This window comes from Equus quagga, chromosome 12, assembly GCF_021613505.1.
Source record: "Equus quagga isolate Etosha38 chromosome 12, UCLA_HA_Equagga_1.0, whole genome shotgun sequence".
Taxonomy (NCBI): domain Eukaryota; kingdom Metazoa; phylum Chordata; class Mammalia; order Perissodactyla; family Equidae; genus Equus; species Equus quagga.
The window spans coordinates 8,358,706-8,377,257 of NC_060278.1; the positions used below are offsets into that span (position 1 = coordinate 8,358,706).

Here is an 18,552-nt window from a genome sequence, read left to right on the forward strand (position 1 = left end):
AAAACAAGAAGTGGAACATGAAAACTTACCAAAGATAACATCAATAATATGATAAAGAGATACTTGTGAATGAGAAACCAGAGCATAACAATGGAATCATCTGCCTTGTCAAAAGGAGAAAAAGCAATCAATAGAAACTGATTCAAACCTAACAAAGATGTTAGAATTAGCAAACAAGGACATTAAAAACATTTATAACTGTATATGCCACATGCTCACAAAGTTAAGTAAACATGAAAGAGAATAAAAAGACCCATATCAAACATCTAGAGATGAAAATGATAATGTCTCAGATGAAAAATACACAGGATGGGATTAACAGCAGACTTAGATATTGCAGAAGAACATGTTAGTGAATGTGAAGTCACAGCAATAGAAACTACCAAAAAGGAAACAGAGAGAAGAGAATCAAAGAAAATGAGAAAGCATCAGTGATCTGTGGGACAACTTCAAGCAGTCTAATATGCAAGCAAATGTAGACGACAAAAAAGAAAAGAGAGAAGAAAGGGGGACAAAAGATATATCTAAAGAAATAATGGTGGGGTCGGCTCCGAATTTTCAAAATTAACAAAAAGGATAAACTCATAGATTTAAAACAAAGCTTGATGAACCCCAAACACAGAAGCATGAAGAAAACTATACTAAGGCACATCATAATCAAATTGCTCCAAGGGAAATTAGGAAGTATTTTAAAGTATTTTGAATGAAAAAAAAAATACAACATATCAAAATTTGTGGGATGTCACTAAAGCAACACTGATGGGAAAATTTATAGCACTAAATGCCCATATTAGAAAAGAAAAAATTATCTCAAATCAATGACCTCAACTTCCAACCATTTAAGAACACAGACAAATTAAATCCAAAGCAAGCAGAAGAATGGAAATAATAAAAATTCAAATCAGAAATTGATAAAATCAAATCTGTAAAACAATTTTTAAAAAATCAATGAAACAAAAAGCTAGTTCTATAAAGAAAATCAATAAAACTGATAAACTTCTAGCCAAACTGAACAGGAGAATCAGAGAAGACAAAAAGTACCATTTTAAAGAATGAGAAAGATCACATCATTTATAATTGTACAGAGGTTAAAAGGATAATGAGGGAATGTCATGAACAAGTTTATGCCAATAAGTCTGACAACTCAGATGAAATATCAACTTCCTTGAAAGATTAAAAGTTACCAGAATTGACTCAAAAAGAAATAGAAACAAAATACCTATAGAATATATACAAAAGAGAATCAAAGCATGTCACTATGAAAAATCAACTAAACACAAAAGAAGGCAATAATGGAGGGAATGAGAGACAAAAACTCTATAAGACATACTGACAACAAATAGCAAAATGTTGGCAGTAAATTCTTATCAATAATTACATTAAATTAAGTAGATTAAACTGTCCAATCAAGTCAGAGACTGGCAGAACATATATTAAAAAAAAATCCAGGGGCCAGCCAAGTGGCATAGTGATTAAGTTCACACACTCCACTTCAGTGGCCCAGGGTTTGCAGGTTCAGGTCTCAGACGCAGGACCTACACACTGCTCATCAGCTCATCAAGTGGTGCTGTGGCGGTGTCCTGCATAAAAAATAAGAGGAAGACTGGCACAGATGTCAGCTCAGCAAAAATCTTACTCAAGCAAAAAGAAGACTGGCAACAGATGTTAGCTCAGGGCCAATCTTCCTCACCAAAAAGTAAATAAATAAATAGATGGATAGATAACTAGAGTGTCCTATATCTATTAAAGAAACCAAATCTGAGGTTAAAATCTTTTCCATGAAAAAACCCTACGCCCAGAGTGAATTCCACTAAATATTTAAACAATAATCCATTCTAAACAAACTCTTCCAGGAAACTGAAGAGAAGTGAGTACTTCCTTAGTCATTCTATGAGTTCTACATTATCATGATACTGAAACCAGACAAAGACATTACAGTTAATGAAAACTACAAACTAATAGTCCCCAAGCACATAGAGGAAAATGCTAAACAAAATTTGATAACTAATCCAAATATGTATAACAGAACAACACATCACAACCAAGTGGGTTTACCTCAGAAACAAAAGGTTGATTTAACATTGAAAAACATCACTGTGGACTTTGCTATACCAAACTAAAAAACAAACTTCATAAAATCATCTAAACAGATGCAGAAAAATGCATTTAACAAAATCCTACATGCATTCCTCATAAAGCCTCTCAGCAAACTAGAAATAGAAGGGAACTTCCTCAACCTGATAAAGAGCATCTAAGGAAAACTACAGCTAACATCATACTTAACGGTAAAAGACTGAATGCTTTCCCCTTAATATTCAGAAAAAAGAAGGATATCAGCTCTTATCACTTCTATTCAACATCATACTGGAGATTTTTACCAAAGGCAATAATACAAGAAATAAAAGGAATCCAGATTGGAAAGGAAGAATGTAGAAATCCAATGGAACCTACAGGATAAAAAAAAGCTCCTAGAACTAACAAGAAAGTTTAGCAAGGATTGGAGGATACAAAATAAGCATTTAAAAAATCAAGTGTATTTCACTATATTAGCAATAAACAAAGAGAAATTTCAACAAAAATTTTAAATACCATTTTACATAAAAATTCATGAAATACTTAAGGCTAAAATCTGACAAGAGATATGAAAGACATATAACCACTGCGAGAGAAATTTTAAGAGACCTAAATGAATGAAGAGACATAATGAAGACTCAATATTGTTAAGAGTTCATTCTCCCCAAATTGATCTAAAGGGATACAATGCAATCTCTACCAAAATCCTAGCAGGCCTTTATTTTTAAATCAACAGCTCATTCTAAAATTATCAGGAAATGTAAAGAAACTAGAACAGCCAAAACAACTTTGAAAAATACAAAGTTGATAGACTAACAATGTATGACTGCCAGACTGATTATAAAACTACAAAAATCAAGACAGTGAGGTACTGACATAAAGACAAACAGATAAATGGAACAGAATAGAGTCCAGAAACAGACTCACACTTACAGGGACAACTCACATTTTTATAAATGTGCAAAAGCTTTTCAGTGCAGAAAAGAAAATCTTTTCAACTGATGGTGTTGGAACAACTGAATATCCATAAGCAAAAAAAAGAAAAGAAAGAAAAGAGAAAAAACCTTCAATCTATATATGTCACAGTGTATCCAAAAATTAATCCAAAATGAATCACAGACCTAATGTAACACACAAATTGATAAAACTTCTAGAGGAAAACATAGGAGAAAATCATTGCAACCTTCTATTAAGTAAAAGATACAACACTAAAATCATCATCCATAAAAGAAAAAACTGATAAACTGGATTTCATCAAAATAAAAAAACCTCTGCTCTTAGAAATAAACTGTTAAGAGAATGAGAAAAGGAGCCACAGACTAAGAAGAAAATATTTGCAAAGCACCTATCATCTAATAAAAGACTTCTATGCAGAATATATAAAGAACTCTCAAAATTCAACAGTAAGAAAAAACCCAATTAAAAAACGAACAAAAGACTTAGACACTTCATACACACACCCCCCCACACACAAAAATATATATGGATAGCCAATAAGAAATCTAAAAGATGCTCAATATCATTAGAGAATGTGAATTAAACCATCATGAGATAACCAATACACATCTATTAGAATGGCTAAAATGTGAAAGTCTGATCACACTAAGTATAACAGGTGAGGATGTCAAAGAACAGGAACTTTCATATAGTGCTAGGGGAAATGTAAAGTGATACCTTTACTCAAAAATAGACAAACTGTTTTCCAAAGTTCAACATGCATTTACCATATGATCCAGCAATCCCATTACTGGGTATTTACTCCAGAGAAATAAAAATTAACATTCATACAATATCTGGTACCTGAATGTTTATAACAGGTCTATTCATAACCATCCAAAACTGGAAACAACCCAAATGTTCTACAATGGGTGGATGGATAAACCAACTCTGAAATATCCACACAACGGAATACAATCCAGCAATAAAAAGGAATAAACTATTGACACACAACAACTTGATGCAGCTCAAAGGCATTACGCTTAGTGAAAAACCTCAGTCAGAAAAGGTTACAAACTTCATCACTCCACTTACATGACATTCTCACAAAGATAAAGCGATAAAGACCGACCAGTGGTTGCCAGCAGTTAGAGGCGGGGAAAAAGTCTAACTAAAACAGGATAGCACTCGGTAGCTTTTGGGATCATGGAACTGGCTGGTATTCTGATTGTGGTGGTGATAAAATGACCATTCACATTTGTTATAATACTTACGTTAAAATCCAAAGAACAACATACCCAAAAAAAGTCAATTTTACTATATGATATATATTTTTTAAGATACTGCTTATCAACTCATATGCTAGGAACGCAACAGATCAAACACACCTTCTGAAAGAATAAATTATCAGAGAACATGTATTGTAAAAGTTCTGCTTCTTTCCAATTTAAGGTTTACTTTGCTACCAAGTCCAAGATTGATTTTGTAAAACTGTTCCATGGGTTTTGAAAGAAATGAGTTCTTTATTCAAAAGGTTTGTTGATTGTATTATTCTATTTCTCTATGGTCTTATTTGCGTCTATCTAACTATGAAAGAGAGAACAAATCTTCTAATATAACTGTATTTTCATCCAATTCTTCTCTCGTGTTTGAACAGATTTTGCTTTTATATATAGCTTTTATGTTCAATGCCTACTCGTTTATAAACGTTACAGCTGCTCTGTGGATTACTTGGGCCTTTCATCAGTATGTACTACCCTATTTTATCCTTTCCAGTATATTAACCTTAAAGTCCACCTTAACTTACATTATAGTACCACCTTTGCTTTTGTCTTGTTTGCATCTGCCTGGCCTATCTCTTATTTGTTTTAATTTCCTTTCAACTCCATCTGACAATGTGAATTATTGGAATTGGACCCATTCATATTTAATTAATCGATATATTTAATTTTGCTCCTTCCCCCTTATGTTTAGCATTTTTGGCATTCTGTTCAAATCTGTCTGATCCTTTTTATTGCTGAATTGTATTACTGAGATGTCATTAAAAGAATACCAAGTTAGAAGTTGGGAAGCTGGGTTTAGTCTCAACTCTTTTACTGGTCTCGATAGGCAAAACCTTAATCTCTTTAAGTCAATTTTCCTCTTCTCATTAAGGATATAAAAATTCCTGCTTCAACTGCTTTTTAGTTATCTTTCGGGGGGGAGGGCTGTGGGTGGAGGACATCAGAGGAGGCACCAAGAGAGATACTATAAAAGCTTCAAAGAGCCAATCGAGAACAAGATTACAAAGAACTAGATCCCCAAACCTGAGTTTATAAACAACTTTAAAATACTAATAATAAAACGCACTAAGTGCTCTGCTACCCCAGAGGACAGAGTAAACACATTTCAAGAGTTGACAAGGAGTGGGAGCTGGGAGTGAGAAAAGAAGATGTACAAAACCTTATCAAGATTAGAATCTGGAGGATAAAGACTAAGGTGGGAGGCCAGGACTTTTGTGGTGACTACTTAAAGAGGGGAAAAACTGTGTGATGTCTGCTGGTCTTGTGGCAGATAGCAAAAGCAAGATGAAAAGATCTGGAGAAGAAAGAGGGGTGTGGGGAAGGTCTTGTCAGAAGCAGGCTGAATTCCGAGGCTCCAACTCAACTCCACTGATAGACAGGAGGCTGGCAGAGGGGTGGGCGGTCTTAGTCCAAATGGGAATCATTATCCAATAAATAAGAAATAAAACAATAACCAAAGAAAGGCCTGGAAATTAAGAAACACATTCTTAAATCAAAGATTTCAAATGTCCAAAGAGGAAAGCAAAACTGAAAATATAAACTATGCAGAGAGCAATGAAAAAGAAACACACCACACCAAAACCTATGGGACACAGTAAAATTTGTTCTTAGAGGACATCTTTATTAAATAAAGGCTAAAAAGAAGGGAACTTAATTCTCATCTTAAACTAACAAAATAAACCAAAAGAAAAGTAGGAAGCAGACAGAGGAAAAAAATAAAGCAATTCCTCAAACAATAAAATACATTCCTTAGCAAAAGGCAGACTACAAAAATACACAAGTTTAGAAATGAGAGAGGAACAGAGGCACAGATAATGAAGAGTTTAAAAGAATATTATGTGCAACCGGCTTAAGAGAGAACTTGGCATGCTTTCCTAGTTACACTCCCAAGGCTGTCCTAAGAAATAGAAAACTTGAAGAGGTTGGAATGGTAAGAAGGGAACAAGGATCAGATTGACTCAGGTAAAATGTAGCCTTCACAGAACAGGTAACTCCAATTCTATTTAAGTGAGTAAAGACAACTTAAAAAGATGGTGTAAAAGATGACTTGAGTGGAGCTGTGTTAAAATAGAGCTGGAGCAGCCATTTCAGAGGGATTGCCTTGTATGTCTTGTTTTCTTTATCTTCCAAACCAGGCCAAACCATCAACATTCCAAGAAGTCCATGAGGACAAGCGGAGGGCCTGGGCCTTGCTTGCTCGGCAATAACCCGCATGCCCCATTACAACCTTGTGTCCTTCTGGCCCGCTGTGGGCAGAACGCCAACCACCTGGGCCAGACGCCTAGCTGCTGGGATTTGTAACGATCCAGGGCCTGGACAACCTGGATCTTACCTTATCTCACTCAAAGAACATCATGTCTTAAAGGAATACAGAGCCCCTCCACGTGAGCTACTGTTCCTGGGAACGCTGGCTGTACCAGCCACAGCCCCTCTTGGCGAGCACACAGCCTTTGTGCCCCCTGCCCAGATAAGCAGCCTCCTCCCTGCGCGCAGTAGCGGCACACAGTGCTGCGCAGCCGGCCGCCAGTGGACACTCCTTGTACGTAAATCTCAGTAAGCCCATATGTCTCTCATGCCGTCTCCAGGTCATTTCTTCGGTCTCTCCTCTACCTATCCCACACTGCTTACACAACTGGGCACGCGGCCAGACAACAAGAATATCCTGTTTGTAAGGACCAATGAAATTAGACTTGCTGATGACCGAATCGCTAACCAATCAGCAAAGTACAAGTCTAGCCTTTGGCCGGATGACCGAATCACAAGTCAAATCCACGAAGTACAAGTCTAGCCTCACCTCATCCAGCACCAATGAACTCCTCTTCAATATACCTTAGCTCATCTTCCGCCCTTTTTCCCTTAAAAACCCAGAGCCCCTTTCCTGTAATCAGGATGCTATTTGGGTTTCTACCTGAATCTGCGCTTCCTGAACTGCAATTCTTTGATTCCAAATAACCGCTTTGCCTCTTACACTGGTTTCTGTTTTTGTAGGTTGACAATGGAAAACAACTTCATTTTACAAACCAGTACAACTTGAAGACCAAATCCTGATTTTAAAAAAACACAAAAAAGGAGAGACTATCTTAAGTATACAAATAGCTAAATTAAGTATTAGTCAATAGAATCCAGAAATATGTCAAACAATCGGAGTGAAGACTCCTCTAGGGAAGCAAGGACATTTCAGTATAAAAAAGTCTATCAACCATCAATCAATGCTGAAAAGGTATATGAAAAAAATCACAACTTTTCCTCATAAAACCTCCAAGTAAAATAGAAAATAGAAACTCTTTACCTATCATGAAGACCACTTGTCATTATTCTAAACAGAGAAATGCTAGACATTTTTATTGCTTTATTCCAATTAGAATGTTTAATTGAATGAAATTATATGAATAGAATCACTATATTTTTCTCTGAATTCTCATATTTCTAAATATTTTAACAAGTCTATGTCATGACATTAAACAAGATATATAAACTCATTCGTTTCCATTTTAATTAAATTATCTCTTTGTTAAGTAAGTCCAAACTATTAAGGTAACTTGCAGATGGAACAGATTTGGTCTCTGTCCTTAAAGTCAGACACAGGTAACATGAGGGCAGAGTCATCAGTATTTTTTAAAAACTTACTAAGGAATTGATAAGAATCACTGATCTAAGGCAACCATTAGCCAAAATCTCTCTAACTTTAGTTGAAATCTATCAACCCTCAAAAAAACATTTTTACATATTTTAACAACTATAAGTCTCACAAACAGATTAGGAAATAGTTTGCCAGCCTATCTTAAGTAGAGAACTGGTTTTAAATTTTCTAATTTTTTTATTTGAGAGTCTTACATAAAGTACTCTTTTTATATTCAAGGGTTACCTATAAAACAGGGTACATTAAAAATCTTAACATGAAGAACTTTTGCCTATTTAATGAGATTATATAAAGTTAGCCTATTTTCTACAAGGATCTAACTTTCATGCTTAAATTTCAACCAATTCTATCTATGCAGCTGATTAAGTAGCAACATATGGCCTTGCCATAGCAGAAAAAGAAATCTAATGCCTTTTTTTCCCCCAACACCCCCAAGTAATAAACAAAAAACCTGGTCAAAACAGTCTTAGAATTTTGTGTGTGTGTTTACTTTCATGTCAGAAATGTTATCTTGGATTGTATTTTTAAATACTTGTTGCATTTCTTTATGTTTCTTCTTCTGAGACTCAAATATGCAAATGATGAATTTCCTTTCTGATTTCCATATCTATCACTTTCTCTAATTTGTCTTAACATTTTCATTCATTTTGGTAAATTCTACCCACTTTTCCCATTTCCAGCTTCTATGTCCTCTATTGTTTTCCATCGTCCCTTGTGTTCCTTCCAATTTCCCTTTCATTCCAGTAATGATTTTATTTTTTATCTTATTTCTTTTTCTTTCCACTCAATCAGCTTACACTGCATTTTCTCACGCACTTACACTACCCCTTCCTTGACCTCTTATATTACTGCTTTGTGCTCTCACTGGTAAACACTTGCATTAAGGGTTTTAAATTCATGGCAAAATATTTCACCATGATTTTCATCTTCTTTGCAGCAATACTTTTTCTGGTGAGTATTCTTCACCTATCCTTTGTTTTTCTGTTCTTTTCTTCCTTTGTGATTCCTGAATGGTGGTAGTGGCCTTGAGCTGGATTCTTTTTGATTAACTCATCTTTGAATGATGGGAGGTTTTCCCGGACAAGCTATTTGTAGGAGGTTCACGCAGGCAGCCACAGTGACTCCAGTTCTGGACAGCAAAACTCTGTCTTGACTTAGAGTTTTACATAAGAATGGTTTAGTTTTTTACTTCTCAACAGCCAATGGCGACAGGCAGCCTTGAGGTTTTTCACAATGCAAAGGCATTTCCTCCCCTACACTTGGACAGACGAAAGCAAAAATGGCTGATTTGTGTGACTTCTTGTTTGGCTTCATCTCCCCAACTTCTTGGAATCAAAACAGGTGCAGGAAAACTCCTGCCATGAGCTTAAGAAACCCATTTTGCTTTTGCAAACAAGGGATTTAGGTTTTGCGCCCCAGGGTGGGCCTCTCCACTTCATCAAGCATCTTTGCCGGCTCGGAGCTCTGCAGCTGTGGCATCCTCTCTCTACTTAGTCTCACGTGCAGGCTGCTTAGTCTCCACTGTTTTTGGCAGCCATTCCAACTCTTCTGTGGCTTGGGGTTTTAGCCATCTTCTAGTTTAGTGGAATATGGGGTTTGTGCTTTAGTTTTTCCCTCTCTTCGTTGTTATTAGCTAATTGCCAGAAAGCAAAAGAAGAAAATGCCAACTTTATAGTACCATCTTCAAACTCAGATTTCAATAAAATTATCTTAAAAGAATATTTTATATAAGACAGAAAATTGAGTGTCAAACTATATTACTGAAAGATAAAGGTGTGCTTTCCTTACTATTTTATTGTGAGGTAAAATACTAATTTTCCACAAAACACTAATTTTCACAAGGCCATTAACAATTGAGCTAATTGTTTTTATTTTAAAAATTCATGTGTATATCGATTATAACCTAAGGCAGAAAATAATCTGACGACTAAATGCAAAAGATACTTTTCAAGACCCAGGGCCCATTTGGGGAACAAATTACGTATATCCTCATCAGTGCGCCATAATCTTAGTATTTGTTCTTAAGGCAGACAAAGCCTTTTTAATAGTAAGCACAAAACAGGATCTGTCATTCTGCGAGTCCCCAGATTCCATCGGGATTTGAAATGAAGATAGACAGCTTTATATTACATATAAGATCATTCCCTTAGTAAAATTTTAACTCCAGGCAAATTTATTTTCCCGCCAGTTACTATTCTTCTACTCCTTGCTATCCATTACCAGGCATGTCTGAGAAAAATAAAGTTCTACTACTAATTTTTTACAGGAACAAATAATATACCAAAGTCAAATTAAAATGGATTTTGAATTGCTAGTGTTTTAAATGATTCCCTTTCACACAGATAAGAGTAAATCCGTAAACGTTAACATGTCATACAAAAGCTAAAGAATGCCTGATATAATTTATTAAACATTTAGAGGCATCATGAGTTATTACTGATAAAAAGAAACAAAAAAGAGCTTTTCCTTACAGAAAGCTAAAAAAAGATGTAGATGGAACGATGGAATTTGAAAAATCACCATTTGACAACCAACCTAGTTACAATGACAGGATGACACTTTACAATAGAGAAATGTCACATATATCACCTTAAGTAACCAAAGTCCTATCACTACGAATGGTACAAATATACACCATGCTCCAAGAAGCACTTCTGTGGAATTCCTGCCAAAAATGCATAACCTGAATCTAACTATGAGGACACACTGGACAAACGCAATTGATGGATAGTCTACAAAATAACTGATCTGTATGTACTCTTCAAAAATGTCAAGGCCATGAAAGACAAAAAAAGACTGAAGAACTGTTTAGATTAAAAGAGACTTAAGAGAAGTGATAACTAAATTCAAAGTGTGATCCTGGACTAGATCCTAGACCAGAAACAATTATTTTTCCTTTGCTATATAAGACATTAGTGGGACAACTGATGAAATCTGTCTGTATACAGAATTACATCTATGTTCATTCAGGAAATACACATGATTTAGAGATTAAAGACATCATGTCTGCAATTTACTCTCAAGCAATTCAGAAAAACAAGAATACCGCGTGTGTGTATGTAGAGAGAGAATGACAAAGCACATGTGATAAATACTAACATTTGGGGAATTTGAGTAGGACGTACAGAAATCCTTTATACTATTTTCACAACTTTTCCTAAGAATGACATTATTTAACAATAAGAAGAATAGAAAAAAAAAACCTAGACACACAATAAATAAAAACAAACAAAACCTGTTAACAGAAACTCTTTATTTCCCTGTTAATGCTAGGATCATCTTTACCACGCTCTACTCATCAGATCATAAAATTTTAGAGCTGTAAGAAAAATGTATTCTCTCCAAAACTTGTCAATTCAGATGAAGACAATGAAGGTAAATGACTTGCTCAAGCTCACAACCAGTGCGAGGCAGAGCCAAGACTACTATCTTGCTCTGACTCAGCTCTTTCAACCACTGCAAGCTGTCTCTCGATCCCTTTATATTGTCGTCTATTCCCTAAACATGTGATACCAAAATATCCAGCTCTATCTTCTCATATCTTCTAATAAACTAGTGTGGCAAACCACTTCCAGGCAATGTAAATTTCACTTTAAAATGGCATTTAGGTATTATTGTTCCTAACAATACTTAACAGCTAATATTAATAAATACGTTGAGTTCAAAATATATGCCAGATACTATAGCAAATGCTAAAAACACAAAATTAACATACTCTACTGCTGGGTAATACTTTTAGGTCCATGATGATAGAGACTAAGTCTATATTATCCATCATTATAACCTCACATCTTAGGACAGTGCCTGGCATACAAAAAATATTCAAATAATTGCATAATACAAAATAAAAGACAATCAGGAAATGTGTGTACAGATAATTATAATACCAGCAGTGTGAACAAAGTGCCATGAGACAACAGATAAGGATGTTATTTCTGCTTGGTGAGATCCAGAAAGGCTCAGAAATTTAATGACACCAAAGTAAAGCCTTGAAAGACAAGTAAGATTCCGACAGACAAGGAAGCAATGGGGTGGTGAGGGGACGGTAGGGGAAATTAGATAGAACAGCGTGAAGGCAAGAAAATATCCAACATTTCTATTAAATTTTTAAACATAGGCTTACCTATTGTTGCTGCAAGCTCTGGATCAAAAGTATCATCTGTGAACCTCAAGAGCAGGCTAAAAAAGATGTTAAAAAGACAGGTTAGAAACTTGACTTTTCTTTCTAGTCATTTTGTAAATGTTCATAATTACTATATTTTGTCACAAATTAGATAATAGAAGCTGATGTAGGGAGCTGGCCCCGTGGCTGAGTGGCTAAGTTCACACGTTCCGCTTCAGCAGCCCAGGGTTTCGCAGGTTCGGATCCTGGGTGAGGACATGGCCCTGCTCCTCAGGCCATGCTGAGGTGGCGTCCCACACAGAACCAGAACAACCTACAACTAGAACATACAACTATATACTGGCGGGCTTTGGGGAGAAGAGGAAGAAGCAAAAAAGAAGATTGGCAACAGATGTTAGCTCAGGTGCCAATCTTAAAAAAAAAAAGAATAGCTGATGTAGGTCTGCTCCCAGAAGTACTGCCTCCGTGCAGGTATACACGGAGGACTTAAATTATCCGAAAGGCAATTAAAGAATCCCAAGAGCAAAGGAGTTTATTAGAAAATATATTCCCCATGCTCCCCTACACAATTCCTCAAGTGTGAAAAGGTTTTGTGGGTTGTTTTTTCCGAACTGTACTGGTATGTCCTTCTGAGAAAATTATATCAACAACATGTCATGCTTTAACTGAAGTGGATGAAAGGGGGAAAAATAAGTTAGTTGGAATGCAATCAATTAATTAAAAAAAAAATCTGATGTGTAATCCACTCTGAATTCAAGTAAAAACAGAAAGGTGTGAAAGGCCAGCATTTTCTAACAAACACCATGACTACTCCCTAAGTGGGAAGAGAAGAAACAGTAAAACGTGAGGAGAGAAAGACCATACGATGGCCAGAGTAGGCATACTCTGGCAAACAACAGGTTTTCTTGTTGTTAGTGCCCATGAGTAGATTCCGACTCCTAGCGCCCTGTGTACAGCAGAGCAGAACCCTGCCCCGTCTTTCTGTGCCACACTCTCACCTTCCGGCGCTGTTATCAGACCTGCTCTACTGCTATTCATAGGGTTTTCACGGCCAATGTCTTCAGAAGTGGGTGGCCAGGTCCTTCTTCCTAGTCTGTCTTCTTCTGGAAGCACCACTGAAACCTGTCCACCATGGGTGACCCTGCTGGTATTTGAAATACCGGTGGCATAGCTTTCAGCATCATAGCAACACACAGCTGCTACAGTATGACAATTGACAAATGAGTAGTATGGTTCCTTGACCGGGAAACAAACCCCAGCTACAGAGGCGAGAGAGCCGAATCTTAACTACTAGACCACCAAAACATTAGGTACACTGGATGAAATCAAGTAGGCAACAGGAAGCTACTGAAAGCTTTTTTAAAGAAAGCAATAGCAAGAACCTCAAATTAATACCAGGAAAAAAAACGCAACAAAGATAACTGCCATCTTATGATGAGAAATAACAAAGGACTAAAGCTAGGAAATAGTAAAGCAACTAGAAAGGAAGGGATAAAACGAAAGCAAAGGATACCATAAGAATACTCTAAGATTTTACGTTTCCCAGAATTATTTTATTTAATATAAGGCAGAACTGTCAGTTACTAGAAGCTTTTCAAAAATAAAATCTAAGCTTTTGTAAAAGCCTAGACTTATAAAATTAATGAATCTTCCCTCATATTATCTCCTAAAGTAGGACAAGACTGTTCTAATGACCTGTTTGCATTAATAAAAATCAAGGCACTAGCTATCACGTCTGAATTGCAGAAAAAAATTTATGAATATTTCTATAGGTTGTAATTATTACTGATCGAGATTTGTTTTTGGTCCACAGAATAGATTGCAAAATGGCCTCTTGGTAGTTTCCAAACCCAGTGTCATTAATTGTTGAAGAATTAACTTTCCCTTTTTGGTTTTGCTTTCTTATGTTTACCATAAAACCAAGAGCACACAAGCAAAGTAAAACAGAAGAGTCAAACTGTAGATTCTTCTACTTAACATTGAACCCTCTTGACTATAACTGTTTTTACTTACTTCCAACATGAGTCAGGTGACAGCACTAATAAGAATCTTGAAAAACTACTTACAAAAGTTTTCTTCTCTCTGCAACGTTAAACTTTAAAGTAATAAAAGTGAAGATTTACTAAAAATTTCAGTGACTCATAATTTAAAAATAGAAGATATGTATCTATACTTCATCACCACAGAAAACATTATTACAGATACAGAGAAGTTGGAGAGTAGTGGTAATGATAACAATACCATAATAATAATACAAATAATAACAATGGTATTGGCCATTATTTACTGAACATCAACAATATGCCAGACACTGAGCCAGAAGCTTTGCTTGCATAACTGCTAATCCTTACAACAATCTTTGTCATCAATGGTACTTTGTCAGGAAAGACAAGGAACTGAGATGGTGCAAAGCAACAAATTTTAATATAGGCTCTGAGTGTAAGTCAGCAGATCTTAGCCAGGAGTACACGCTGAGCTCAAAATGTATTCTAAATTCTATGTATGCATTTTTCTAGGCAGAGTCTTTTTCTTTATAGGATTTTAAAAAGAATCCACAACCTAAAAATGATTAAGAACCACTGCTCTAAAGGAAGTATATTTAAGCCTTCATATTTTCAAACTTACAGGAGCAAAATACTCTCCATGCAGAGCTATATAGATGGAAGCAGAAACTACCACCATTCCACTTAAAGACGACCAAATTTATAACAAACAGTATGATTATAACTAATCTGCATTTCTTAATTTACAAATGAAATTGGCCAAAAAGGATGGGAATACAAGAGGCACAGGAGGGCAGTAATTTAGATAACAGGCCTCTAGAAGCCCTTCTAGTTTCTGAAACACTTTGCTACTTCTTTACTGCACCATGGCTGGCCACAGAATCAAAGACTGTTAGACACTGAACCTTAGACAGGGCTGGAGAGATTTCTACTCCAACCTCATTTTTCAAATGAAGAAATGAAGGCCTAAAGTGTTCAAATATCACACACAAGGTCACACAAGTGGCAGCATCAGTTTCATAATCCTGATTTCCTGGCTGCTATCACACATGCTCCTTGCACTCCAACAGTATGAAATAAACAGGAAAATAACCCACTAATTTGAATTAGTTAAGATATCCTTTGTTTTGCAACGACTTCTCAACAACATAAGTGATATCTCACTTCCACTAACTCTTAATCTGTAAAAAAAAAAAAAAAAAAAAAAAAAAAAAAACCAGAAACAAACCATTGGTTTGAACAACCTTTTAAGATTATATCCAGGAGAAATGTTTTTGTAGTAACTCACCTTAAAAAGCATAGGCTTCCATATTGTAGTGATTTATTCTCATCCAGAAAGGCAGGTGTTCAAGGTTGTTTTTCATAGCATATCACATACACTAATAATGTATATTTAGCTAGAAAAATAAGCCAACTTTCTCCCTAAATAGAATCCTTTCTTGAAAGAGGTAGTTAAAGGTGTTAAAATTTCTCAGTGAGCAGCTGATAATTCACCACTAAGTACTGAGAAACAGTTTGGAGCAGATTAGATCCAAATAAGTTTGTTTGAGGGGAGGGGACTAAGAAAACCAATAAATCCACTTAACAGATTTTACTCCAGAGGAAGAAATTCAATTATGTAAACACAGTACCTCCAGTCAACCTTCCAGAAAATTTTAACATAGTTGAGTCACTCATCCAATATATTTAGAAAAAGTGCCAACCAACTATGTACTGGGCTGAACCACATGAAACGACATTCAACCATTCTTGACTTCAAAATCAGCAATTTCACATCCCTTAACCTAAATGAGAGTCACATTTCAAGAAAAAAAAAAGGTCACAAGGCTATGGAATTCCTATTAAGACAATGTTCAATATAGTAATTAACTTTTTAACTCTCAAATATAATAGATGGTGATCATAAAAATGATTTTATCCAGCCCTTTAAGTAACACACACACACACAAATCGTACTATTTTGCTAGCTCACGTTTCATTAATTTATTCCTTGTTACGTACAAATCCCACACTCCAACATACACAGAGTACATTAAACGAAGAAAACTATGAAAATGTATCGTGATACTTTAAAATTATACAAAATTTCAAAACATATTACAGAATAAGATTTCAAATCTTTAAGTACCTAAAAAAGTAAGCCTTTATGAAGTGATCTGAAAAATAAGCTTATCAGGAGGTATAGCTAAAATATGAAATTGCTTACGGCTCCTGGAATTTGACTATTGTTCAAAGATCAAAGCAGCCCAGACTGTAATCTACTCATAACCAGATGGCAAGGATGACTTCACCTGGAGAACGTTTTTCTAAGACCTGGATGAAACCACATCCTCTTGCAGCACCCACCGAGCTCCAGGTCTCACCTTATACGCAACCCGAACTACTGTCAATAGGATTTTCCCCCAAGAAGGAGTCAAGAAAGAAAACACACAAATGCTAATTTGTTCTTTTACCTCTAGATGATGTGGCAGAATGAGAAGTAACAATTACACTTTATTTCCAAAGGTGGGCCACAGCTTAAGCTCTAGCATCTTAGACTGAAGGGAGCTACTCGAGTGGTCAGATGACCAACGAGCGCTTTCACAGCTGACTCAGAGAAAAACATAAAGGAATCGGCAAAGGGGTGCACCAAAATAGGCCAGGAATGTGGTCCAAGGCGTCGCGAAACTTCCAGCGCAGAACGTTACGTGTTTAGAGAAAGCCCGACAGAAAGCCCAAAGTGATGAAGTTACAACTCTTACCTGGCGGGGTGACGGGCGGCCTGCACCCCGAGGGGCCGCGACGACGCCTCCCCAAGGCCGGACTTGGGCCCGAACCCGCCCGCCGCGCCCTACGCTCCGCGGCCGCAAGCCGGCCGGCCGGGTGGCAGCCCTCGGGATTGTTTTTCGTGCTGCGACAGGAGGCAGGGCGATCCCGAGAACCCGGGCCTGGCCGAGGCCGGGCACCCGGCGGGCGGGCTCGGGGCGGGCGCGGGCGGCAGGGCCAGAGGCCCGCGCGGCAGAGAGGCCGGGAGGCCGCGAGCGGAGCCCGCCCCAGCCCGGCCCGCGCCCGCCGCCGCCGTTTACCGTTCCCGTCGCGGCCCAGGAGACAGCGGCCACCGAGGCAGAAAGCAGCCCGCCGGCCTCGCCACGGCGCGCAGCCCCGCCTCACCTGGACTTGCCCACGCCGCTCTCGCCGATGATGAGGATCTTCAGGGTGGTCAGCACGTCCTCGTCCATCCTGCCCCTGCTCCGCTCCGGCCCAGCAAGCCACCCCGCTCCGGCGCTCAACCAGCCCTTCACCAGGCAGAGCTGCCCGCGCATGCGCACCGCTCCGCGGCTGCCACCTTCCTTTTACACCGGGTGTTTAGGTTGCAGAGGCCTCCGACGCCCCAGTTCCGCCTTGAGGTAGCTCTGCGGCTGCGCAAACCCACAGTCCCGGGCGTCTTTCCGGAGAGCCGTGTCATCCCTTGCGCAAGCGCAGATGGGGAGAGCCGTGTGCCATTTCAGAGGGTAGCCTCTTCTGCCTCCCGAGTGCTGAGCTAACCGTCCTTCCGTTGTGTGCTTGGGAAAGGACTGAGTAGGAGGAGTATAATACTCTTATTTCAGCAGCTGCTCCGAATAGCTGCTTTGCAGTGGGAAAAGCATTGTGCTTGCAGTCAGGTTATCTTAAATTTAGGTTCCAACTCTACCGTATAACCGCCTAGTGTTGCCTAGCCCTCTGAGCCTGTTTCCCCATCTCGCAGACGGAGGCCATAATACTTCGTAGAATAATAATGGCTTCTTGGAATTGTTACGAAAGTTAAATGAGCTAATTTATGAAGACACTTTGGAAACTCAAGTGCTCTAGAGATGATGTGATAACGTATTAACGTCCTAGTTTATCCTCTGTTAGATTAAAGAGTACTCACGAGTAGGTGCATCTTGAAAGGGAGATGTAAACTTCAGTTAGATGAGGTGCATGCAATCGTTTGATGATGCAACTTCAAACCAACTATGCCTGTTTATTAAGAACTGCTACACCACAATGGCAGGAATTGTACGTATATGCTTTGTCTTCTTCACTAAGTTGTAAATCTTAGTGAAGGTACCATGATACCTAGCAAAATTCCTGGTACATGGCAGACTCTAAATAAGCGTTAGTTCTCCAGTCATATCTTATACTTGCAGCTAATGCCAGATACAGTAGATATTTGGTTAAAGAGTATGTATTAATAAAACAAGTTAAGGATTTAGTTTTTTAAATATCTGGAAAAGCTCTTTCACCGGCTATGCAAATGGCTCCTTCACCTGCTTCAGGTCTTTGCTCAAATGTTGCCGCCTTAATAAGGACTTCCCTGTCCATACCACTGAGATCTGCAAATCCGTCCAGCGTTCCCTATACTTTTTTTGAGTTATTTTTTGTATAGCACTTACCACCCTCCAATATACTATACATTTTACTACCTTATTTGTTCACTGTCTAACCTTCCCCAAAGAGAAGGGAAACTTTATCAAGGCAAGGATTTTTGTCTGT

The 18,552-nt window shown here is 37.6% G+C and overlaps 1 protein-coding gene across 1 annotated transcript in view; it reads right to left on the reverse strand.

Annotated features, from left to right (window-relative positions):
* Nucleotides 1-17,418, reverse strand: part of RAB18 (RAB18, member RAS oncogene family) — a 32,178-nt gene extending 14,760 nt beyond the window's left edge. The window contains exons 1-2 of the mRNA XM_046678681.1: nucleotides 17,209-17,418; nucleotides 12,056-12,111 (exon numbers count right to left, since the gene is read on the reverse strand). Coding sequence (XP_046534637.1) covers nucleotides 12,056-12,111; nucleotides 17,209-17,360 — 208 coding nt within the window. The 5' untranslated portion in view covers nucleotides 17,361-17,418. The remainder of the gene's footprint in view (nucleotides 1-12,055; nucleotides 12,112-17,208) is intronic.
* Nucleotides 17,419-18,552: the final 1,134 nt, after the last annotated feature.